The sequence below is a fragment of the Mus pahari genome, chromosome 8, assembly GCF_900095145.1.
Source record: "Mus pahari chromosome 8, PAHARI_EIJ_v1.1, whole genome shotgun sequence".
Classification (NCBI taxonomy): domain Eukaryota; kingdom Metazoa; phylum Chordata; class Mammalia; order Rodentia; family Muridae; genus Mus; species Mus pahari.
The window spans coordinates 19,660,682-19,685,370 of NC_034597.1; the positions used below are offsets into that span (position 1 = coordinate 19,660,682).

Here is a 24,689-nt window from a genome sequence, read left to right on the forward strand (position 1 = left end):
AAAAAAAAAAAGAAAAAGTACAAAGTCTCTCCCAACTGATTACAACCCCTATGCATGACTCTATCAGCCATGAGCAGTGATGTCTCAGCGGGTAGAGCTACTTCTTAACAGAAAGTAAGAGCCCCGTATCAAAATGTGCCATCCTGACAGTCGAACTGACTTAATGGGAAAGGATGTCTTCCCGTGAGTCTTCCAGCCCTGGCCTTTCAATAGCCATCAAGGTCAATCAGCTATATCTTCTGGATCCACAGCCAGCCACCCTTGCCCTTGTTTCTTGAGGTGTAGGACAAGATGGAAACACATGAAAGTGAGGAACTGTGAAAAATCAGTCACTTTGCTACATTTCCAGAGAAACTCAGTGTTTTCCCCTCAGGAAACACAAGTATTGCCAGGCATTTGCAGAATTATATTCTTTTTCCATTTCTCTCCTGTCCCTTTGCCCTGTACTGTGATTTTTTTTTTTTATTTCTCCTTGAAAGAAACCGAATCTAAGCATTATAAGTCTACACTCACGTTTCCCCAAGTACCTTCTAGAACATTAGTCCCACGAGGGGAGTCTTGGACAACAGTGAGCCAAGAATGTTGGGAAAGTATTGCACATGTTCACTCTGTCTCCTAGTATCCCAGCGCCATTAGCAGATCAAGGGATCTAAAATGGCATATAAGAAAGAAAGCTCTATAATTTTATTTAATCCAGCATTTCCAAGGCTTATTTGATCGTGGTTTTAATTTTTTTTTTTTGTAACGTCTGTGCTTTGAGAAATAGTATTTTCAAGCTATCAGGTGGGAACAAAAAGAGACTACCCAGTTTAAAACAAGACTGACCCTACCTCGAGCAGTACTTTTGTTGGAAGGACGAGATTTTAGGCACTGCCCCTAGTGATTAGCATAGCAGAAAGTGGGAGAGCCTCTCCTGTTCCTTTTCTGGAGAATGAGTGCTCTCAACAGGAACAGTGAAGGTCTAAACTAGGGGAGCCATTCACGGCGAGTCCACAGAAATCAAGAATGGTCATGCATACATCGTCCTTCAGTGATCACAAAGCGGATGAAGGAGGGCCGAAGAATTTGAAGAAGCAATCAGAGAAGCCATGGCAGAGTTTGACATAGTTAGTGTCAAGCCATCTAACCCCTACCTGAAGGGAGAATAGTTAAGATCTAGAGGCCCAGTAACCCCAGGGTGACTCCAGTCATCAGATATGTCCAAGCAGAAAAAGAGCGCCCCAATCATGTGTAAATAATGGGGGAAACCCCCTTAAGGCACGAAATAGCCGCAGAGTACACAATAAGTATTTCCCATGACATAATAGAGACCAAAGTAAGTGAGTATGCAGGAGACACACTCGTGATTCAACTTTTCTTGACATTGCCAAGATTCATTTTGCACAACTAAGTGGTAACACAATTTCTCCTAAATGCCCTCTACACCTGCAGCCATCAGCATCATCTGTTATTTAATGGAGATAGTGCCCTCTGCCTCAAAGCACATCAGCAATACCAAGTCTTTCTGCTGTGGGGGCAGGGCATCTTATAACTTTCACTGTCCCAGAAAAAGGCATATTTTAGTAAACCCTTTTCATTGCCACTCAAATTTGTTCTAACCCCATCATAGCACAGAGGCATGCAGCATAGTCAGTTCGGGTCAGCCTGCCCCTTGTGTGCCTAGGGATCCCCACACTTCTATCCAGGCCACTGAGTGGGATGTTGCATCATTACAGGCCCAGATGTTACTGCTTGCTCATTTGAATGCCTGTACAAGAAAAGGGACCTGACTCTGAGTACAGTGTGGAGGTGGGATGCAGAACCTGAGCATCTTAGAGCTGGCATAGGCAACATTTTTTGAAGCCCAGAAGAAGAATCTTCCATCTTCTTCTGGCCCCCATGCGCTGAATGAAAAGACCCAAGCACAGGAAATGGAGGCTAAGTGCCTTTTGCTACCTAAATGATTTCCAGATTTTAAAATTTAAAATTTATATAAAGAAACCCTATTTCTCTAGAATGGACACAGATTCCACAAGTATGGAGACATAACACTTATCAGAATTATAGAAAAATAGGTGATTGATTTCTATATTACCTCTTGCAAAACACACACACACACACACACACACACACACACAAACACACATTTATCTGTCTGACCCCTGAGTACACATGCAATAAATGTTTCCTGAATGATCTGTTCACATAATATATATGAAAGAAGGGCAGATGGACGTGTCCCTGTTCTGCAGGTTAAGAAGTGATATTTGAAGAGATTATTCATGATCTAAAGATACATAGCTGGACTGGAGAAACATCACAGTGATTAAGAGCTCCTCCAGAGGACCTGAGTTCAATGCCTAGCATTGACTTGAGTGGCTTAGAACAACCTGTAACTCCAGTTCTAGGGACCCTATGCCCCCTTCTGGTCTACATGTGTACCTGCACTCACGTGCACATGCCTTGCCCTATACAGGCATGCATACACAGACACACATAAATAAAAAATAAAATAAATTTGTTATTTTGAAAAAAAATCACTAAAAAATAAACACAAAAAAACTCAAAATCATCCTGCCCAAGGCAAGTGTCCATACCTCTAAGTGCACTGGTTACAAACCCTATGGCTATCCGTATAGATTTTTCTGTGCAGATACACCTATCTGTGCTTGCATGGCCAAGTCAGCACCACTGTTTCTAGAATGAAAATGTATTTTTCCTTCCCTGATGAACTGTATAGTACATTTTATCTAATCATATGGTCTTTTTCCCCAAAGCTGAATTAAAATACTTCATCGATTTCTTTCCCATCCGCCCCAGCTGTTGCTCCTTGCTGTCTAATCTTCTGCGGTGCGCCCTTATTCCCCCCATTCCACTCCCACACAATTTTCCCTGACCCCCTTTATGCTTCTAAACTCTAGCTGTCACTTTGTTGGTGAAAATAAGACTTCTTGCAATCTCTGCTGATGCCATGGGATCACCAGGCAGTGAGTGATTCCCAAGGAGAAGCAAAACTGACCCAGAATGAGAGTGTTGTTCTGTGGACCATGGGACACTTGTAGTAGATGACTACCAGGATCCATATCCCATTCCACACTCACCTTTGAACCTTGGCACACATGGGAGCAAAAAGAAAGCAAGGTTTTCAAAGCAAAGTAGAGGTCTTACTCCTCAGTTCAGGCTTCTCTTCCATTCAATCAGGATATTAGGATACTTTCAGGTAGTGGCCAGTCCCGGCAGATGCTGGCCTTTTCATTTTGAATTCTGATTTTAGAGGGCTTGCGCTGCAAATCTATCCCCAGAAAATTGATTGCACAAATATTTGGCCCACTTCACTTGGCAAGTCTCCAGACTCTGTCTTCAGCTACAGTGATCGCTGATCCCCTCTCCGCTGCCATTGGTTAGTGTGTGGGCTCCCAGCATGCCCTGCCTCTGAGCTGTGATGCTTTAACACAGAGCCTGGTGCCCAGGGGACTGGACCTCTGCCCTACTTCAAGGACTGCAGCACTTATTGCCTTAGTTTTGAGGCTTCTAGATCCCAAATGTGACCTCATTTCTTTCTTTCCACATGCCGAAGATCTCTAAGTTTGCTTAACTTTGGAAATATGAGTAGAGGTGTTGCCTTCTTACCCTCCTGCCTCACACAAAGCTCACACCCGAGCCTTGAGTACTTGCTTTAGGTAGAGTACTCAGGCTCCTCAACTGATTCCTATGGAAGGGGAATTTAAAGCCAACTAGACAAGTAGTCCCTCTCCAAGTTCATGGCCATAGGCAGATGACCTATCCAGGCCCATAGGCTTTCTGTTTGGCAAACCCCACAAGCATCCCTTTTACATTTGAGTCAACGTGAATTTGATAGAGCCACATCCCCAAAGACAGTCAGCAGTTCCAGTCTGCCTTCTGGTCCCCGTGACTTCTGACAAAGTCATTGGAGAACCCCCGAGACCCCTCTGCCCTTTGTGAAATGTGAGATTGGGCCTGTGATTGGAGTCCACGTGCTTTCAATAGTAGAGTAGCCCCAGCAAAGCCCCTAGAGTTCTGACAGAGTTCAGTGTGCTCTGTGGCCCCCAGAAGATGAATTCTATACATAAAGTTGTTATTCTTAGCTTTTGCTTAGGAAAGGAAAAAAAAAGAATTTATGTTTTGAGGTTAAATGGGTGTGGGGCAAATGTATACACAGAGTCCTGTGTGTATATATGTATGTATCACTATGTGTCAGGATGAACTGAGTACGTCTCCACATATGGAAGAATCTCACACAATCATGTTTAACTAGAAATTTCTCTCCTGTAGATGTGTGTGTATAAATATATTTTCATGTTTACTACCTGGAAGAAAAATTTAACCACTGTGTATCAGATTTACAAAAATGTAGTTATAGAACAGCAGGAGTAAGGGGGAGAGAAAGAGGGAAGGAAAGATAAGGAAAAGAAGGAGAGGGGAGGGCAAGGGAAGGGAGAGGAGGGGAGAGGTGAGACTCTAGTCTCATTCTACTAATTTCTAGTTCTCCATGAAACCTAGCTCACATGTCTAAAGTTTGCCTGAGGGACAGCTTTCCTTTTGTTTATTTGTTTGTTACATGTGTTGCAAATTTGATTTCATGGCCACTTTCTGAAAGAAGCCTTGACCTTTGGCTTCAAAGCCAATAGCCCATGAAGAGCTCTTCTCTGGGTGCTGCTCTTTATTGGATGGGAAAGGGGTTCAGAGATTTTTACCACCGCCATTCCCCAGCCAGACCTCTCGGAGATGGAGCCAGTGATAGGCTTGTATGTCCATGGACCTGGGGTCTATGAGCCTCTGGCTTCTTTCCCAGAACTTCTTTGGTCACAAGTAGATTGGAAGACACGGTGTTTAAAACTCAGCAGATTGCATAAATAAATATGTGATCTAAAAAGACAGCACAAATACCATCTTCCCATGATCTCCGCAATGCCAATCAGAAGTCCTCAGAGCTACTAAAATATGTGCCAAATGGCCCGTGCCATCTTCTCACCATTGGAAAGGAAAGGAGGAAGTCTATTTGTTTGCTTACTTTTAAGAGCAGAGGCTCTGGAGTGACACTCTGTGGCTCCACAGGTAAAGAGGGAGATGGGACAAATGCTGCTGTTGCAAGAGGTGCTTAAGTGCCTCTTTCCTCTGCTGGCAGTTCCATGCTCCCCCAACCATTCCAGGCCCAGGAAGAGGCCGGTTAACAGACACTGGGAAAATGGCTTTGCAGATTATTGCCAGAGCTCTTTAATCTGGGTGTGATGTTAATTCCTCCTGTGTAAGCACATGAGGCAAACCCTGATAAACCCAGCAGAGATGGTCTTAATGTGTGGGAAAAAGAACATAGCTGCTTGGTGTGCTGAGACACTCTGGACAGAAAAGAGTTTCCATCAAAGGAGGCTAGCACCTATTTAGGATTCTGTTCTTGCTTAGGCTAAAGCAGGGCTTTTTCTCTTTACTGGTTTGTTTTAGTTTTACATTGTGTTCGCAGTATTAAGGCTTCATTAAGAGATTTGTTGCCCTGTCTTTCCAGTCAGTGGGGCTTCCAGGCCCAGCCCACACTCCCCAGCCTGTCTGTAGGTGGAATTGAGGCTTGGCAACATCAGAGGCTGGGTTCTCTCTCAATGTGCTGCCTTAATCCACTCACATTTGTCTAACAGGCAGCATGTCAACTCTCTTTTGAAAGGGGGTGGCCAACCTTGAAGTGCTGGGAAGCCGGGAAATCCATTTTATATTGCTGAATACCACTGCCTCTCCCCCAACCCCCTTTAACTGATGTAATAAGGATCATGTTTGACTTACACACTCCAGGCACTTGCAGCTCTTCAGAGATAAGGGAACAGCTGAGGAAAAGGAACTGGAGGCATCTGTTAATATACACTGCACTCACTCACAAAGCCTGAATATATATATATATATATATATATATATATATATATATATATATATACACACTTAATCACAAAATAATGCACCATACAACCATACACATTCTGATTCGGTGTCTATTCACTAATGAGCTGAAGAAGCTCTAGCTTTGCACAGCCTGGAGATGATATTAAAATGTTTAAGCGTGGCTCTCTGTAGTATTAGCTTGTTTCTATACATGCATTGTATAGAATGGTGTTAGGGTTACATCATGCAATTTGTTAATTCATGGCAAGAATCTCCAGAATGCTCCCAACACAAACAATGTGCCAAGTTGGAAGTAGTTGAATTTTCATTCTGCAATGTAGTTCTCCCAGCACCCCATGAAGTACGGGAACCACATGGGTCCCACTTTTTTTCTCTGTAAGCAACTAAGGAAAGTTAAAAAAACAAAAATCATCAAGATTTGGTTGCCCACCAGCCAGGAAATAATCCAACCAGAGTGATGTTCAAAACATAATTTTTACTGTGTTTAGCAAAGCCAAGTGTTAATGACTGATAGATGAAGGGGCAAAAATAAAGCCTGTCTTCACTCCTGTCCTTTTTTATGGCTATCTGGCAGTGGCTCGACTCTTAGCAGATGTTGATTTTGCACTCCCAAACAATATTATCAGCCAATGGAGAGCTTTCCAGCAGTTTCCTCTTCAGCCCAGAGAACTGGATCTGTTCACCAGGGACTGGCCTCTCCCAATTTCTTTCTCTTGAAAGAAATATGAAAAACTTCTCTTATGGATACCGAAAATTTTGAGTGAGTGCCCAAAGATGCCAAGTTCAAAATGAGGGGGAAGGACTGCCATCAAAGCAGCTATAAGCTCTCTGTCTAGACCTTGCCCCGGATTTACTGAGATCCAATCTGCTTGGTGCCCCAGTGTGCCTTTTCAAGTGTGGACTATACCAGGCATCTCTCAGTCAGCCAAGGAAGTGTCCTCCTTGGCTAGGTAGGGTGAGAAGAGTGAAGCAGAGGAGGACGGGAAGGCCAGAACATTCTGTGGAGACATGGACAGTGATCCTCACCAGGGCACCATGAAGCCAGGTAGCATTCTCTCTCAGCAGGCTTGATTTCAAAGGCAAGAACGAGCCTTGCATCGTTTACTCGTTTATAAATGTCCGTTTGGCTCCTGTGGCTGAGAACCTGCCAAGGGGACCGAGACACTGTCCTTCTCGACAGGGACATTTAAATTTTTGCTGAGGTACTGCTGTTATGGTCTTGTGAACAAGTTTCATGGCCTGTGAGGATCTTTTTCTTCCAAGAGTCAGAGGACCATACCTAGGTTGCAGCATCATCCACTAGCTGGGATCATCGCCCTCTGGGGAGGAGGGCAGAGCCCATTCCAGAGTTCTTCTGAGCTGAGCACATACACAGAGTGAAGCCACACCACCAAGTCCAAAAGGGCTCTCGAGGGTTCAACCCTCGCAGAGTCAGACCAGGACACTTTTGCACTTGAGCAGTCTGGAATTTTACCTTGGCTCCACAACACCCTACCAGGTGTTCTTTGGTGGTTTGCCTCATCTTCCTCTCTGCTCAACTTCCTATACCTGTACAAAAAGCTACCTGACACCTGTGTCTGGGGCCCAGCTTGAAACTTGGTGGAGAAAAAAAGAAGGCTGTTGACACTCTCTCTGGCCTAGAGGAGGCACTGATAGCTTTGGTACAACTCAGAAATGAGCAAGTCTTTATACCTACAAAGCAAGAACATGTATGTGAGCCTGGATGAGGCTTTCTTAGTCTTTGAGGAACATGTCTGCTCATGGGTCCTGCAGATGAAGTATGAGGTCACAGCCATATTGGACTCCATCACCTGGGTAAAGATCTGATCCATGGGCATGCCTGGACAGGACTAAGCAGTCTTTAGAGGGAAGATGTAAATTTGAACAGGCTTTTTGCAAGCCTGTCTGCCTTCATACGCCCTGCAGGTAGAAATATCAAGAGGATACGATTTTTAGGAATCTATGCTCAGTACTTATTATGAGCTCCACACCATAACCCTGCTTTTGTGACTTGAAGTTTCAGAGAACCTATGATCAAAAGTAGGGTCAGAAAGTCTTGAAATGGTTCACATTGACCTGATCCCACACCGTAAGATCTGAACAGGAGATGAGGCTAACTTCCTTTCAGATAGTAGTTGAGTTCCCGCAAACACCATGAACTACTCATTGAAAGTGGCTCTCTCTTGATTCTTCCCTCTTTTCTAGTTAAGATAGGTATGACAATAAAGTCTTCATTAGGAACTCAATCCTGTAGTTTTAAGGCAAAAAAAAAAAAAAAAAATCAATCTAATATCCCAAGAAGGACTACAGATGTTTAAAAAAAAAAAAAAAAAAAAAAAAAAAAAAAAAAAAGACCACTAATAGGCTCAGTTTTGCCTACCTGTTGTACCTAACATTTAAAGATAGAAACCAATTAAAGGCTTAGACTGGGTTGTTTATCGTGCCAGGCTATCAGATTCCTGTTCTTGATGAGCTAACTAATGCTCCCACTGCCCCCTACACACACACACACACACACACACACACACACTCATACACAACAGCAAACCTTCGGCTTGTCAACAATGGCTTAGTTCCTCTGCTTCTAGATCTTGTCATCAACAAACCCACAATGAGCAGCCCATCTAGGCAGGAATTTGTTTTATCTCAGTATTTAGAGAATCCCATTAGAGTCAGGCATCTGGGCTGTAGGGTTTCCATCCAGGCCTCTTGTCCCACACATTGTCCTTGAAACTGTAGCTGCAACCTGGGGTTGTTTGACATTCAAGCCTTCCCTAACCTCGGAGATGGCTGTTTTGTGGTCTCTCTTCTCTGGGCTTCAATCCACAGAGCATGTTCCCAGCTTCAGATGCTGTAGACAAAAGCAAACAGATGCCTGATGGACCAGAGCAGTTGCTTCCCATACAGATATCTTGGCAACTTCCGGCAGAGCAATTGCTCACAGAGGACACACCAGGGATCAAACACCAGTCAGCATCTAGAAAAGCTACACTGCAAAACAGATCTAGAAACAGAGTCACCAGAAGAGGAAACAGGCTCAGTAGATGCATTTTAAAACTCTAAGCATCCCTAAATAATGTGGTAGCAAGCGAGGGATCAAGCACCCATATAGGTTTTGTTGACGTTTGTTCTTGGTTTTTTCTGATCTTCAGATTTACATTTCTATAGGGTAAGGTTTCTAAACAGCTTAATATTTGCATAAAGAGAGAAGAGCAGGGAACAGTCAGCCAGCTGCAAATGTTTGGAAGACATGGAACTGCCTCTCAGATTAGCGCCTGCATCTTTGTTTTGTATTCCTCAAGTGGACACTCACTCTGACCCAAAGCACTTGGCGATGAGGGTCAGCTCATGTTTATATCTGAAGACAAGAAAGACAAGAAATGGTCACCTTTCTATTTTCTTCTAAAACTTTGAAAATGAACTATTTTAAAATACATAATATTCTCAGTCCATGGGAGGAATTTGTCCACATTTCTACCATGTTAAATGTTCACTGAGTTTATATTGGGCTGTCATATTTCTTTACTTTATTCACTAGCGTACAAGACGTGGATCTCAACATCTGGTTTTTAATAACTCTCGACATCTGGGAGCTCCTTCTTATTCCTATGGTGGACAAGGAACAGTAGTGATATTGGCAGTGTATATTTTCAAGCTACAGCTCCTGTCTGTTTCAATCATAATTAATTACCACTCTTTAATGTATTTAATTTGCTAAAAGTGATTTGCATTGGACCACACTTCACTGTTAGGAAAGCAGGGGCAGATTTTGATGGCATTGGCTTTCTTTTTCCTTTTTTCTTTTGAAATTTTAATCCTCTACCAACAGACTTGGAGCAAACCCCATGTAAATGTGCTGTTGGGTTTTAGATACAAAATGAAATTCATTGCTCTGCAAGCAAAGTTATTTGACAGCCATTTAGGAAGTGGTCAACAGGGGCTGTGGGCTACATTTTACAGAAAACCGCCAATTTTGTTTTGTAACTGGCAAATTGTAGCATCTTTCCATGCTTGGGAGTTTTCCTACAGAAGTGACTTTGGGGATCAAGAACCTTATGATGAAAGTCAGAGAATATGTAAACATATCCAGGGAATATGTTTACACACACACACACACACACACACACACAGGCACACACATTGAACTGTACAGGTTGCTAGATCCTCAAAGCTTGCTTAATACTGCCCTGGGGTGTCCTACTAGAAAGTTTGCCTCTTTATTAACATGAAAAGGAACACCAAGTTTGCTTTTCTATAGAGATGGAGAGGAAATTCAGTGAATGTGACAATACACTCTCCTCAGTCCTAGAGGGATAAAGAAGTCTATTGCCAGAACACTGGCTAGTAAATGCATATGGTCCCCCAGACTGATGCCTGCACTTGTTTTCTGCCAGGATATTCCTATCAAAACTTGCAAGTGAAGATTCATACTGACTTCTCCAGCTCAAACTCTCTTGATTGACTCAGGTCCCATGGGGTATTCTCAAGTTTTGTGAAACACTGACTTTTTTCTTGGCAGTCTGAAGTCCCTGGACTTTTTTTCAACATAATATTTTAAATGCATAAGAGAAACAAAGGGGGAAAAAAGCTGTATTGGGAATCAGTTCAAAGACTATGCATCTAAATCCTCAAGTAGATAAAAATTATCTTGGCTTACTGATGTATATGAAACCTCATATTGAGTTGTGTGAAATTCCTGGTCTTGGAGGTCTAAGGTAGTGGCATTTCCATATGACTCAGCCCACTTCTCCAGCCCACACCTGCAATAGTGGAGACCCAAGTGTGAAGGAACGTTCCAAGTTACTTTTCTCTTTCCAGTTTTCAAAATAAAACAAAATAAAAACAAAAACCAGAATAGCAACAACAACAAAACCCACAAAATGACAAACTTATCTTTGGGGTGTTGTCACAAGCACCCTGCTCTCGGGTAACGTGTGGGGACAGCATGCAGACCACTCTACCTGACCTGCTTGTTCAGATACCCCGTGACAAGGACACTTGTTCACAGTGGGGATTTGGCCATAGAGCATCTACTATTATCTTCAAGAACTTGGTTTCCCTGCCTCATTGGCCACTTCTCTACAAGAAGAAATTGACCAGAGCTATTTCGAAAATATTTTCAACCAGAATATAAGCCAAATGATTTTCTGACTGTCCATAGCTGAACACAATGTTAGATTAAGCAACATCCTTTCTGCAGGCATTCCTCAGAAATAAAAGTTTATAGCTTAAAAGAAATTTTTTTGATTGTTAAATCAATTGTTCAACATGTTTACACCTTTCTATATGCCAAGCACCAAATAGAGCCCAACAATTAAGACTGTAGAGTGCTAGAAACATTGTAAAATAACCACTGTGTGCTAAAGAGTGTATTCCACCTAAGCAAATAGGTTTTTTTTTAATTCTCCTTCAACTTTTATTGATACTTTAAGCTTAAGAGAAATTAAGGGTATTTGATTACTATAATTACTTCTCTGCTTACTTTAAAGGCTTAATCCACTCCTTAGGCATATGCAATCCAGATTGCATGCTTTCCAAAAAATAATCATCTGCTAATGTAGACTAATTTTAATCTCCTAATCCAATCTTGACAGAGTCACAGCTTGAGTGGGTGGAATGTTTTTGTGTGGGGTTGCCATAGATACAAACTTGGTTATGCATTTGACAAGCCAGTGATGTGGAACTTAAGTTACTACGTTTTTGTTTTTTTTTTCTTGCTCTTTAAGATGAAACAGAAAGTGCGGATTCATGTGCTTTTCAGTGCATGTCGGTGTGACTAACCTTCTCTTCTTTCATTCTGGCGCTCCTCCTCTCTGTGCTCCTCCCCCACCTCGGGCCGGCCGCAGGATGACGAGGAGGGCATATGGGCATAGCCGGGCCTGTAAACCAAAGTTCCAGTTTTGTTTTGAGGGGTGAGAAACCATCTTTTCTATCATTTCTCTTTTTTAAAAACAAAAACAAAAACAAAAGACAAAAGATTGCATTCTAGTGTTGTGTTGTGTGCGTGCTCAATTGTGCTCGCTGATGTTTGTGATTGTGTCCAGTGCTTGCTACTGTGTTCCATGAGCGCAGAATGGCCGCGTGCTCTGACCATTCCCAAGAACCCAGTCCATCCCACCCTGCCTCCCCACCCTTCCATACCACCACATTGTTGCTCTGCCTTGTTGGGGCTGGGTTTAACACGATCCAAAATGTTTCTATATCACTTCAAATGTAACCTGTGCCCTTAGGATCCTTATACACTCTTCTAAGGCATGATTGGAGACTCAAAAAGTTGACACAATTCTCCAGTGGCCGTTTGCAGCCTACTGCTTACTTTACCAGATATACCAGTATGGTGTGATTCTCGGGTCCTTCCAGTCGTGTCAAATGTTTGGCAAGGAATAAGGACAATAAAAGTATCTATCTTCATGGAGCTGAAATTGTCATCTCTAAGAAGCCCATTGAATGGATTGTATTGTCCCTTCTGTGGCAGTTCTGAAGAAGACGTGAGGATCAAGGCATAATCGTGGTGAATGGGTAACTGTAACTCTTCCACGGAGCTAGAATGGATGTGTTGCTGTTGGAGTCTTAGTGGTATTTAATCTGCGGCTTTTATTAAAACTTGTACTTCTAAGAGGATTTGCATTATCGATGATGTACATCACTTTTTATAAGGGGCTTTTGCTTTTTTGAAAAGCTGATCTTAGCAGTGAAGAAGACTCCTTTTATTTTACTTTGCTTTGTTTTCTGTCCTGTAATTGAGTCTGGTGTGTATATAAATACCACACAGTTAGAAATGGAACACTGAACTCCAGCTGCTGGGAATTGTTGTTCTCCAACACACCGTGAATGTTTACCGCCAAGTCAGAACTCCCTGGAGTTGGTGACATGGGTATGCCATTGAACTTGATGACATTGCATATGTCATTTTGTTCAAAAGAAGGAATGTGGTAGACTTTGTGCTAGGGTGATTTTTTTTCTGGCCAGAAAACATTTCACATGCAGGTCTTTGTTTTGGGATAAACATGAAATATCACAGTGTTGGGGAATCAACATTGAGACACCTCTGAATAACAAGATATGTGTATTTTCTCAAAGCCTGCCTTCCTATAGCCTGACAGTGCAGTTCATGAAGATTTAATCTTGAACTGGTATGATCCACCCTTGGGTGCCAGTTTCACTACCATGTTTCACCTCTTTGTCTAACTCGCTATAAGTCTCATGGATGTGGCACTTGGCTTTGGTGGTTCTGGTGGCAGAAAATAACAAGAATTAGTTGGGGGGTAGACATCTGTAAGCATAGTAAAGATGTCACCCATAGAGCCATGCCGTGCCAGTAAAACCTGGAGTTCAGAACTCTCGTCTCTTCTTCCTGAGTGAATGGGAAGGCAGCACTGGCATGAACACTCTAGATGCTGAGGGGATCAAAAGGAAAGCTTGTCAGTATGAGGAGGTGGTGACACCAAGATGTCCCCAATAGCAAGAGTCAAAACCTTAAAAGCCTGTCTAGGGAAGACATAAAGAGAAATGTGGCATTGTAAAGATATGACATAAGAAAGCCAATAGCAGGTCTGCTTACCTAGAACAATATTAAATGAAACAGGTTTCTAACATTGAGAAGCAAACGTGAGCCATTTACCATCACACATGTCAAGGATGTGTGGGTAAAGAACGACGCCACGGATTGGAGGATGATCTTCGGGGGCCTGGTGCTCAGGGCTCTTCTGTGAAGTGCTCTTTTTACAAAAAGCAAATGTTAGGGTGCTAGACTCTACTTGTACCTCTTCTGAAATGATGATTGGTCTACGCAGGATTCAGGACATTCATCCTGCTATTTCTTTTGTCCCTCTCAGAATAAAATCAGCTCTAAGATCCATAGAACATCTTGTTTCGCTCAAAGCAAGTGTAGCGAGTAGTGTTAAGTCCCTGTCACTTACTGCTCTTTTAAGTTCCCCAAACACTGTGCATCCCAGAGAACAACTGTCTTTAGAAAATTAGTGAATATATTATTCTACTTCAATATGTTATAATACATTTTATAGACTTCTTGGGAAAACTGTTCTCTTTCTTTAAGACTCCTTTAAACAAATGTGCTCAGATATCCTCAGGCTTTTAAAGTTGTGTCTTTAAGAGTTGAAATAATGAGATGCTGGGGGAATCTTCCATTTTTGAACAACCATCAAATGTTTCTAGTTGTATTTCCATCTCCTGAGTCTAAAGAGACACTAAATTTATAACTAAAGATGAATAATAATGCTGCATTTAAGAACTAACTGTTTTGAATGTATTGATTTATAACCCTTATACAAGAAACATTACATCATGCTTTCTGTGTAGGCATCAGTTATACGCTTATAACAGCATTGGAGGGCTTTGCTTGAAACTGGAGTCCTGGTGCTGAAATGAATCATAATTTAGGCCAAATTGTTCTAAAATTTATAACAAATTGGAATTAGCATAACAGCCCACCAGCTCCTCCCTCTATCGCCGCTTCTGAATGGGAGGCCCAGTCCTGATTTATTTGTGTTCCCATGATCATCCAAGAGTGGTATTTTATGAGAGCAAAGTGGACTGAGGAAGTTTGCTTTTCTAAGGAGTTTCAATGGTCCCTAGAATTAACCTTGCTCCACCTTTAATCCTCATGGTCAGGCTTGGTTTTATCAGGCTGTGTGACCTTGTACTTTGAAGGACTGGCTCCATTCTTCGTTTAAAGGTCTGATGTCAGCACGGTGAAATGTTTAAGATTCCCCGATGAAGGGAATTCTAGGGTTTCATTTTGCAGTGAGTCCCACAAACTCCATAGTCAGGGCAGCGTGACTCAGCATGGATTTCTGCCCCCTCTGACTGGTTGCAGCTCTGTGCTTCCTTACTCTCCCCACCTCACACTAGTTGGTAGACCATCCCTGTTTCCTTATGCCTGGGATCTACCTGGGGGCTGGGGAGGGATGCCTTCCCAGCTAGTTGTCCTCATGGACATTCCTGTGGTGTGTGTTTGCAATGATTGTCCTTGACTATCCCCCCCAACACATGTACTTTTAAGTATGCAAATGTGTGCAAGAGCCTGAACTCTATCATCTCCCTATTTCACAAAACCATCCTATGTTACTTTCCTTAGGGAAAACGCCCTGGTGTGTCAATCTTAGGGATCAACAAATAACTCTTCATCTCTATTGATAAGGGTGCTTTTTTTAAAAGGGTCTTATATAGTACTCTTTGTCTGTGAACACTCAAGGAGATGGGACAGTAGGAGACCAAGTTAAGGTTCCCTGAGATCTAGTGCCGCATTTGCTTGGAGTTGTCTGAACTCCTGTTATTTTATAATTGAGCAGGCATTTACTTCTCAAATCATTAGAAAGGAATACCTTTCTCTGTTGAAAGAGTATGTAAATTTATAACCTGATTGATACAAATATGGATTTCCAGTGTGGGATCATGATGCTATTAGATATATTTTGATACAAATGAAGAACTGGAGCTGTGTGACATGATTCACAGATAAAACATTCAAACATAGGCAGAGGGTTTTACACAGGGAAGCAGTTGTGTGAAGGCCAGTGGAGTTCCCAGCAAGCACATCAATCCCCAGGGAAAATGGAAGAACAGCAGAAGGGTTGCTCCACTGGAATTGTGGGGTTTGTACATTTCTTGCTTCTCTTTGCATAGAGCAGACCTGTGCTTGACCTGGAGTTGGAAAAATGGAGTGACAAGAAACAAGCCTCGCAAGCAGGCAGAGTCTTGTCCGTCCTCTTTGTCTGGGGTTTTTCTCTCCTGCCTCTTCTATGGAATACTTGCTAGTATTTCTGTTTGGGTTAGATCTCCTATGGATATCGGGCTGGTGTAGCTGTATCCTGTACTATTGGATACTAAGACATCAATTAATTAATTAATTAATTCATGCATTCATTCATCATAAGTTCACATTCACTTACTCATCAAATAGTTAAGTTCTTGGTTACCTGCAAGGATAATAATGATGAATAAATTAAATGTGATGATCCCTGTGAATCTTACCATGTAAATAAGGGAAATAGAACATAAATGATTAAACACATTAGTAGTCATCTTGCGAATTTTCATCAATGCTTGGGTAGACACCAGGAAAATACAGGAGGAACAGATTATAGGAGGACGTTATTGGATAAGGACATTCTGTGAGTTTCCTATAAGAAAGCAGGTTTTAAGCCAAGTCTTAAAAAGGGAGAGTCAAGGTATATGCCATGCATATGCATGTGCTTAGGGAATAGTTACAGACAGGTTTAAGAAAGCTGGTAGCAGGAAAACCTTTATGAAAACCATAGCTCTTTAGTAGAGGACAAAACAGAGTGACAGGAGATGGGAAAGGGCAAGACCACATAAGGCCTTTAAGGCCAAAGAAAAAGCTCAGACTCTAGCCTAAGAAGAATGAGTAGACACTGGAAGATCTTAAGCAAGGTCATGACATAATTCAATGTTTGTTGTAGATGGAGAGCAGTCTTGGCTGCTATGTAAAGGCAACATTTTTACGGCAGGAATGCAGGAGAGGCCATTCCATCATCTGAGAGAATTGATGATGCTGACCCCGGGCAGCAGCAGTGCAGATGCACACAAGTGTACAAGCTGGAGACAAGACTAGGAAATGAAGCCAGGAGGACTGGATGAGGAGGTCAGAGAAAGGATGAAACTGAGAAGGCCTCTGTGGGTGTCAAAGCTACAGAGGCCTTTGGAGGGCGGAGGGCTGAACTGGGATCCAGGGCTTTCTTTTCTCCAGATGTCCAGTCACCCTAGCCAAGGCACATGGAAGCTTCTGACCTACACTCTTTCCCGTTTGCCTGTGTAGCAGCATGGGAATCTTTGGCCTCTTGTTGCAGTGATATGCAAGCTGAATTTAAAGCATGGCTAAAGTCCAATTTTGAGACTACATCTTCTCCAACTCTGAAGAAAAGGAGAGAACCTGATTACCAATGATTGCAAAGAAATGATGCCTCCTTGTGGTACAGGCTGGCAATCTTAGCTACTTGGGATGCTGAGGCAAGAAGATCACAAGTTCAAAGTCATCCTGGGCAACTTAGTGATACCTCTATTCAAAATTTTAAAAATATATAAATAAGGTCTAGGTCTATATAGCTCAGTGATAATGTGCATACTGCTATACACAAGGCCTATGTTATTCAGCACCATACGAAACATGAATGGTAGTAATGATAATAAATAATGGGATGAGCAGATGTAGTTGGAGAGGGTATTCTGCAGAAAAACAAAGCCCCAGAAGTTGTAGGAGGACAGCAGGTCCCTGCTGAGCAAAGAACAAAGCCACCAGGCTTCCAGCTGTCTGTCCTCAAGTGTGACTCTGTCTCTGGTGCTTGGCTTCCCATGCTGGTATGATAACTTAAGAGTTATCAATATTGTTCTGCAGAAGATTTCAGCTCTCTTTGCAAGGGCCAGAGTGGGAAATACCCAGAAGCAATTTTGAGATATTATAGAATAATCATGATGATGTCTCTGCTTCCAGTTGCAAAATCAATTTCTGAACAGAGAAATTTAAGCTTCATTATTTTTAAGCTTCATTATTCTCCCTGTTGCTACTATCTCTTTTTAAATTATTCCTCTGGAAGCCATCTGTATATATATTTTTATCATCGATATGAGTAGTTAGTAAAGCTACTATTCAGAGGTAGAACTTGAATATCCTCTTCTCAGTCTTTGAATTCCATGTTTCATTGCGGGGAAACGTGTCTTCATTTCGATCGTGGAGACAGGTAGAGGAAAAAACTGCAGTTGTTGTCCTGGAAGGATTTAGGATTATTTACAACCTTTATGTTTGTGTCACAAACCCTGCAGAGCCTACGGACCTACTGCTGTGGTTGACCGAGAAGTCCATGTGGATGTGGGCACATTCCTTCAAAAGAGCATCTGTGATCCTCTGTAGACATTCAGCGGTCTAGGGAAGAGCCACTCACCTCTGGGTACCATTATGATTTCTGAATGTAGGCAGGTCTGGGCTTTGACCCAGCACTGCGGAGCTAAGCTGGGTTACCTGTGCAAGTGCCTTCATGGTCTGGCTCTCTATTTCCTAATTTCGGTGGATGCTGTACACAGCTTGCAGGGCTGTGCTAGGGAACCAGATAAGCTGAGCTAGGTATGGTGTCTCACCGTGCCTGGGGCTCAGTCCTAGGTAGACTATAACTGTACATCTTGCTCCTGGCACAGTTAAGTATAACTTTATCTACCAGCTAAGGAAAGTGATGACACTTTGGGGCTAGTGACTTGGGGAAGTGAGACAAAGGGCAGAAAAAAAGGAGGATCAAAACTGAAAACCAATTCTTGTGAACACAGATAAACCTGAGCTACATCCATGTTTCCTAGCAGGTATGTTTATGCCACAAAACACACCGGTTTCAAATACCTTTTGTTTTTCTTATTTTGTTCTGTTATTGATACTTAAAATTTGCAGACTTTGGGGGTTGTCCATGGTTTTTACCAGGGGTTTCATTCAAGTAAGAGAGAAATCTAACGAGTAACATGAAAAGCCAGTGAATATTTAATGATCAGTTATGACTCAGAGAGTTGGAAGGGGGCAAAGGGCCATGGTGTCCCAGGGAAGCTGTCCCTGTGGTCCAATGTGCTTAGAGATGAGGTAAAAAACCTCCAGCAGGATAGAGAATACAGGATGGTCCTGCTGTGGATTTTCTGGAACTAATCAGTATTATCTGGTGCCTGGCATGGTTATGCATATTGGCTTAGTTGTGATCACACTCTCAGAACCTGGAAGCTGGCAAAGAACTCATAAACAAAGAATAGTGATAAGTGAGCATGGGTTAGACTTGGGAAGCAGCTGGCAGAGTGTTGTGGCATTGTCCATATCCGTCTTCTGCCAGGGATGGTGCACGAGAAGCTCTCTGCCCTCCCACACCCTCCCTTGTCATTTGCTTCATTGCATGGTGGTCTGGTCTTACTTAACCTCTTTATTAATGATCTGTAAAGGGGCTATAAAGAGCAAGTGAGGGGAGCCACAGATGACACTAATTTGGGAGGTGTTGGAGTGAGGTTAGAAAAATCATACAAATGGCCCAAAAGAAGGGGAAGTATGTGGAGAGGGGGCGCAAATCTTGGAGGAATCCAGAAGCTCACATCTGGCGAAATTAAGCTGAGATGAGTAGGTGGAATATGAAATCCTGAATTCCAAAAGGAGGAGGGGGAAACTGCACACATTGGAAAGTCCAGCCTATAAGTGTGCCATATGTTAGAGCAGGAGGAGGTCCCAGAGCCAGTGCCGAGAGATGTCAGGGTCCTTGTGCCCTTGTATTGGTCGATACCAGAGCAATAGGTTTAACCATTTGTAACAATCCTGCTTCATTACTTTTGTCTTGTAATTAGAACCTCATACATTGTATGTGTTGTTTCTTGGAGGATCCCCAGTTCCCAGCGATGAGGAGTTTACAGAGCAGAGGCCCTAGATGGGGGCAGAACTTCATTCTGCCCTGTATATTGATCCGAGTTCGTCCACAACATCAGCAATAGATTGTGAAACCAGGGTGGCATTTTCAGTGGCAGTATTCAGGATTCCTCCTGGAAGGCTTGCCGACTAGGAAGGTGGCAGCTCTTGTCTCTTGCTTTACCCATTGCTGCTAGATATTTCCAGAGGTCACCTTGCAGCTATCTGAATGATGGGCACTGTCACAGGCTGGAGCATCGTTGTCTTTTAAGTTCAGCCTCAACTCTTTTCAGACATTTCCACAAGCTCTCCAACAAATGGGGAAGCCAGACAACACCCACAGTAAGAATGAACGGCTCCATGCTTCACTGGCTACACCAACCAGAAAGGTTATTTTCCCTTCTGCTTCCCTGCCTCCTTGCCAGTAGTTCCCACACAAGGTACCCTCCTCCCCTTTCCTGTGACTTCATTCTGCCCTGGCAAGATGCTGCGAGAGGGATCTTTATTCCTTTCGCTTTGTTTTCCAGAAAATAGTGTTACTAGGAAGAACAATAGAGTGAGTACAGCAGCTGAAAGGTTCTACTGAGCCAGTCCTTAAGCCAAGTGGTTCATCCTTATGGGATAAGAGGTCTGGGTTTCAGGGCCCCATCTCTAGGCAGATCCTGTTTGGTGACCACTAGGATGAATTTGCTTTACAGCTGGTCTTAAAACCATTACAAGTTTGTTTTGTTTTGTTAAAAAAAAAAATCACTGAAAAGAGTCTGAAGGAGGCATTCTTCCAATCCTTCCAACCTTTCATGAAGGTTCCTGCATGCCCAGGGCTACCCTGGCTTGATTGACACACACTGAGCACACTCATAAGTCAGGTCCTCCCTGTGAATGTGTTGGTTGGTGGTTACCGGATAGGCAACTTCAGGTTCTGCCTGTCCCCAAGAAGAATCGTAGGACCTCTGTCAGAGTGGTAGGGACGGCTCTCTTAGAAACATCTAGAAGAAAACTTATTATGCTCTTTGAAAGAGAAGGGCATGTCTCTCAATAAATCTGGTAAACCCATTTAACCCAGAATAAAAAGGAAATGTCATTTGTGATTAAAGACATCTCAAGGAACTTTGATGAAAGGAAGTCCCAGGACAGAGTTCCAGAGTAACAGTTGCAGTTGCCACCGGCACGGGACAGCTTCTGCTCTCTCTAGCCACTCTTTCTGTTTGCTGTTCATTGCCTTCATATATATATATATATATATATATATATATATATATATATATATATATATATATAAACTTTCTGTTCAATAAGGATTCGGAAACAAATTTTAAAATTGTCATGTAGAGAAAGTCCAACTTCTAACCTTGTCATTTTGAAGTGGGGCTAAGGCCTTGTAACATATCATGATGGGGCCAGAAGGCCAACTCTCCAGGGTCCCAGGAACAGCGTGTCTGGGAAGTGCTGAGGCTCTGGTGCAGCACAGACTTAGTTCAAATTGTGTTTCCACTCTTAGGCCTTTGAAGGTAATAATCCTAGCCCTGTGATGGTTGTCACAGAACCTTACCACTTGCTTCTCTTTCCACGTGGATGAACTGGGATCTCTTTATAACATGGATACTTGTTTAGCTATCAGGCAGAGTGGGAAACCAAGGCCTAAGGAGCAGAGTGGACTACCGCTACCCGGCTGATCTATTCCTGGTAATGCTCTGAAGGGTCCTTGTCCCTGCTGGGTGTAAGACAGGCTATGGAGACCTTGAATCAGCTTGTAGTATAATTAATAGACCCGATGATCGGCTAGCTCCTCCCTCGTCTGCACTCTGATTTCTGACAGCTGCCATTATAAAGCGGGTCTCCCTTTGCCTCATAGAACTGGTCTGTAAACTGATTCTTCTAGTCCCAGCTCCGGCGGCTGTTGGTTTTGGTTGGTTTTACGGTTTTATTTATTCTCTGTGTTCTCGTTCCTTGGCACCAGGCCCAAGCTTGGGAACATGATGAAAACATGTCATAAGAAATCCTTCTCAGTCTTGAACGTCTGAGGATGGGCAGCGTGCTGGGAAACGAGAGAGCAGCCTGCTTTCTTCTGAGAAGGGAGGGGCGTGGCTGTAGGATTCCCATTGCCAATCTCCAAGGCTCTTCAGGCTCCAGGGCCTCAGTACCATGGGCACAGTAGAGAATTATCTTTCTCTCCTTGGGATGGAGCATCAAAAAAAGGGCAAAGGAGGAAGCACTAGAGTCCAGGAGCATCATTTGCCCCTGCTAACACAAGCAAGTCTCAGGGCTGGGGAGCTTGTATAAGCCAGGTAAGGAGTTGGCAGCGTGAGGCACCCCAGATAACTTTTTCGTGTTCTTATTCTTAAAAATTCGAGATGCATTCACATGTGAATGGTGACCAAGCTGTCAAACCAGCTTCATGTTTGCTTTTTGGGCGTATGTGTGCTTGGAACTGGCTCTGGTCACGCAGCAGAAGCCTGCAGGGTCACACGTGTTTGGTGTTCCATGATGAGTGTCCTATATGAGTCAGGGGTCAGGCTCTGGGAGGGATGAGTACAGCTCGCTGCTGTCTGCCTAGAACAGGAGGGCAAGCCAGCCCCTGCGGTTTTCCATCGAGACCCTCATCCTTTGAGAAAGCTATATGGTCCACTCTCTCGCGGAGACGTCCCAGGTTCTGATTTTGTCTACTATCTGAGCCACTCTGAGACAGGCAAGAAGGATACACATACTGTACTTAATTCATGGGCAAATTAAAGTGACATTGAGAATGTTGAGGTTTGTCTACGGCTTACGAGACAGGTTTCCATATCTGCAGATGTCTAAGGTTCAGGTTTGAACCTTTAAACATGAGACCCTAGGCCAGCTGTTCCTTCTACTTGGCTTGTCATCACCTAAGGATACCTGAGTGGATAAGAAAAGTTGCTGTTTCTTAAAATAATAGTAAAGGTCTATTCAGTCCAATGAGCTAAAACAAAATGAAACTAAACAGAACTCCATAGATTTCTACATTGCAGTCTTGTGGGGGGAGGCGGGGCTTGGATGGCCAGTGGCCTCAGAGCAGACCTCTGAAAGACAGGCGGGACGTTGCTTATAGCTCAGCTGATCTGGTCAGGAAGCTAGGTCTCCTATTGAATTCGAGGGCATAGAATGTGTGGGAAAGTGATGTTTTATCTCTAGGTGACAGACAGATGACGCTTCGATGCTTAGGCTATCAAGGCAGCTTTGCTACTTTTGCAGTGGTGTTGGAAAGAGCAGCAAAGCATGGCACGGTGAGTCGAGGGCTCCGATGCTTCTATTCAGTTCTATCATTGCAGTACCTAAGCAGCCAGCAGCCAGATGGATGGGGAGAGAAGATGGTGAACTTCTAATGTAAAGGGAATTGGTAGCTAGTGACACGAGAATTTCTTACAAATTTCAATGAGTCACAGAATGTTATTTTGGTTTTCCTCCCCCACCCATTGTTTAAGAGGCCCCACCCCTTATCGGTTGCCAAGCCTAGCTGGCTTGAACCCAGCCTGCTGCTATCTGTAACTGTTCTGAGAGCCTTCGCCTCCTCACCTGGCAGCTACCACGTGGGAACAGAGAGGGGGAGCTCCTTGCTCAGCACCTCAGAGTCTAGACTCTGCGGGCTGGGGATGCAACCAGGCATGTCTCTCTCCAAAGCTGCTCAGTGGGTATCTTACTTGCTGCCTTGGCTTGAGTTGTATCCCTCACAGGACCTTTCCAGATCTCTGCTTTTGGCTTCCCACCCACCCCCTTTCCCATGGGCAACTGAAGACAGGCCTTTTGTGCTGAGACCATGAAGTAAACCAAAGTTCCTATCTCCTTCCTCTTCGCCTCCGGACTCTTTCCCACTAGCCACTTCATTTCCCTAGGCTCACGACTTCTTCCAACACCTTTGCCTCTTCCTGTTCATCCTGTTCCATGAACAGAACAGTCTTTCTGCCTGTAGATGTTTTGGGGGATTGAAAATGGGATCGGGGGGGGGGGGCTGGTGAGATGGCTCAGCGGTTAAGAGCACTGACTGCTCTTCCGAAGGTCCTGAGTTCAAATCCCAGCAACCACATGGTGGCTCACAACCATCCTTAATGAGATCTGACTCTCTCTTCTGGAGTGTCTGAAGACAGCTACAGTGTACTTACATATAATAAATAAATAAGTAAATAAATCTTTAAGAAAAAAAGAAAGAAAGAAAGAAAGAAAGAAAGAAAGAAAGAAAGAAAGAAAGAAAGAAAGAAAGAAAATGGGATCTGTGTATTCTAGGGCTTGCCCTTCACGGCACATTATTTACTACCTTGAATTTCAGCATTTTTGATCTACCAATGAGAAACTGGTCTTTCCCTTTCCTTCCACCTGAGGTTCTTATGAGGCTCCAGTGAAATAACTGGGTTGTTTTTTTTAACGTCAAGCATCCCCTCCTCTGACACTCTAGTGCATAGAAGGGCAGTGACAGGATGTCTGGAAGCACCGGTAGAAGGATCTTAGGATCTTACTGCCTATCTCCTATGCTGTGTTGAAACTGAGTACTTATCTACCTGTTATACCTGCTCCACAGTGACACGTCTTGCCAAAGCGACAAATGGAACCCATCTTCCTATATATCTCCATGTTAAAAAATGGGTCATATCTAATTCTCACAGGGATGAGGAAGCAGTCTAGGCAATAAAAATTATATACTCACAGGTTCCAGACTCAGTGCCTGGGCATTCACAGTAAACGAGCACCATCAGCAGCCTGTTATAATTAGGTTAGTGAAGAGGATTGGAACTTCCAGGAACTTGAGAAAAATCACCGTGTTTGTGTTTTAAAGTTAGGAGAGATTCTAACGCATACGGTAAGCCCAGCAAGATTACAAAAAAGAATTCTAAAGCTGCCTTTTTCCCAGACGCTGCTGTTGTTATCTCCCCTGACCCTGAATAGATAAAGGAAATATTGGAAACAGCTTGTTGAGAAAGGCTGGATTGTATTTCCTTCGCCAGGGGGGGGAAAAAAAAACGAAAACAAAAAACGAGTACACACTTGCTGGTGGTGACGCATTCTCGAGAGGCTTCAAGGAATTGTGCAAGCAGGGCATCCTCGAAAGATGACAGGCCTTTGTGTTGCACGGCTGCTAGCAGCTGCATCCTTCAGAAGTCCTGTGAAAGTGGGTAGGGCTCCGAGTGCAGACTTCTGAGAGAAGGTTAAGTCTTAATCTCATTGGGAAATTTTAGGGTGAAAAATGTAATTATATCTGAAATGCCCACGACCACAGCCAAAAGAATGTCTCCTCTTTGGAAGGTCCTTTGTTGATGAGATTAAAGGCTAAGCCCTTGTTCCCCTGCCTACAAATCATTCAGATTATTTGAAAAGAAATGAAAGAGGACACTGGGAGGGGAAAGAGTCACATACCACAATAGATGAGGCTTAACTAATGTCTGCATGTTTAATAATGAGTTCC

At 43.2% G+C, this 24,689-nt stretch overlaps 1 protein-coding gene across 14 annotated transcripts in view; it reads left to right on the forward strand.

Annotated features, from left to right (window-relative positions):
* The window catches only part of Erc2 (ELKS/RAB6-interacting/CAST family member 2), an 841,097-nt gene that overhangs the window by 671,729 nt on the left and 144,679 nt on the right, over positions 1–24,689 (forward strand). For 13 of the 14 annotated variants that reach the window (XM_021202981.1, XM_029541503.1, XM_029541494.1 and 10 more), the window contains one exon: positions 11,730–11,795. In XM_021202981.1, the coding sequence (XP_021058640.1) occupies positions 11,730–11,756 (27 nt within the window). In that variant the 3' untranslated portion in view covers positions 11,757–11,795. Of the gene's footprint in view, positions 1–11,729; positions 11,796–12,113; positions 12,228–24,689 lie in introns of those variants that run through there. The other variant, XM_029541495.1, reaches the window with a different exon arrangement.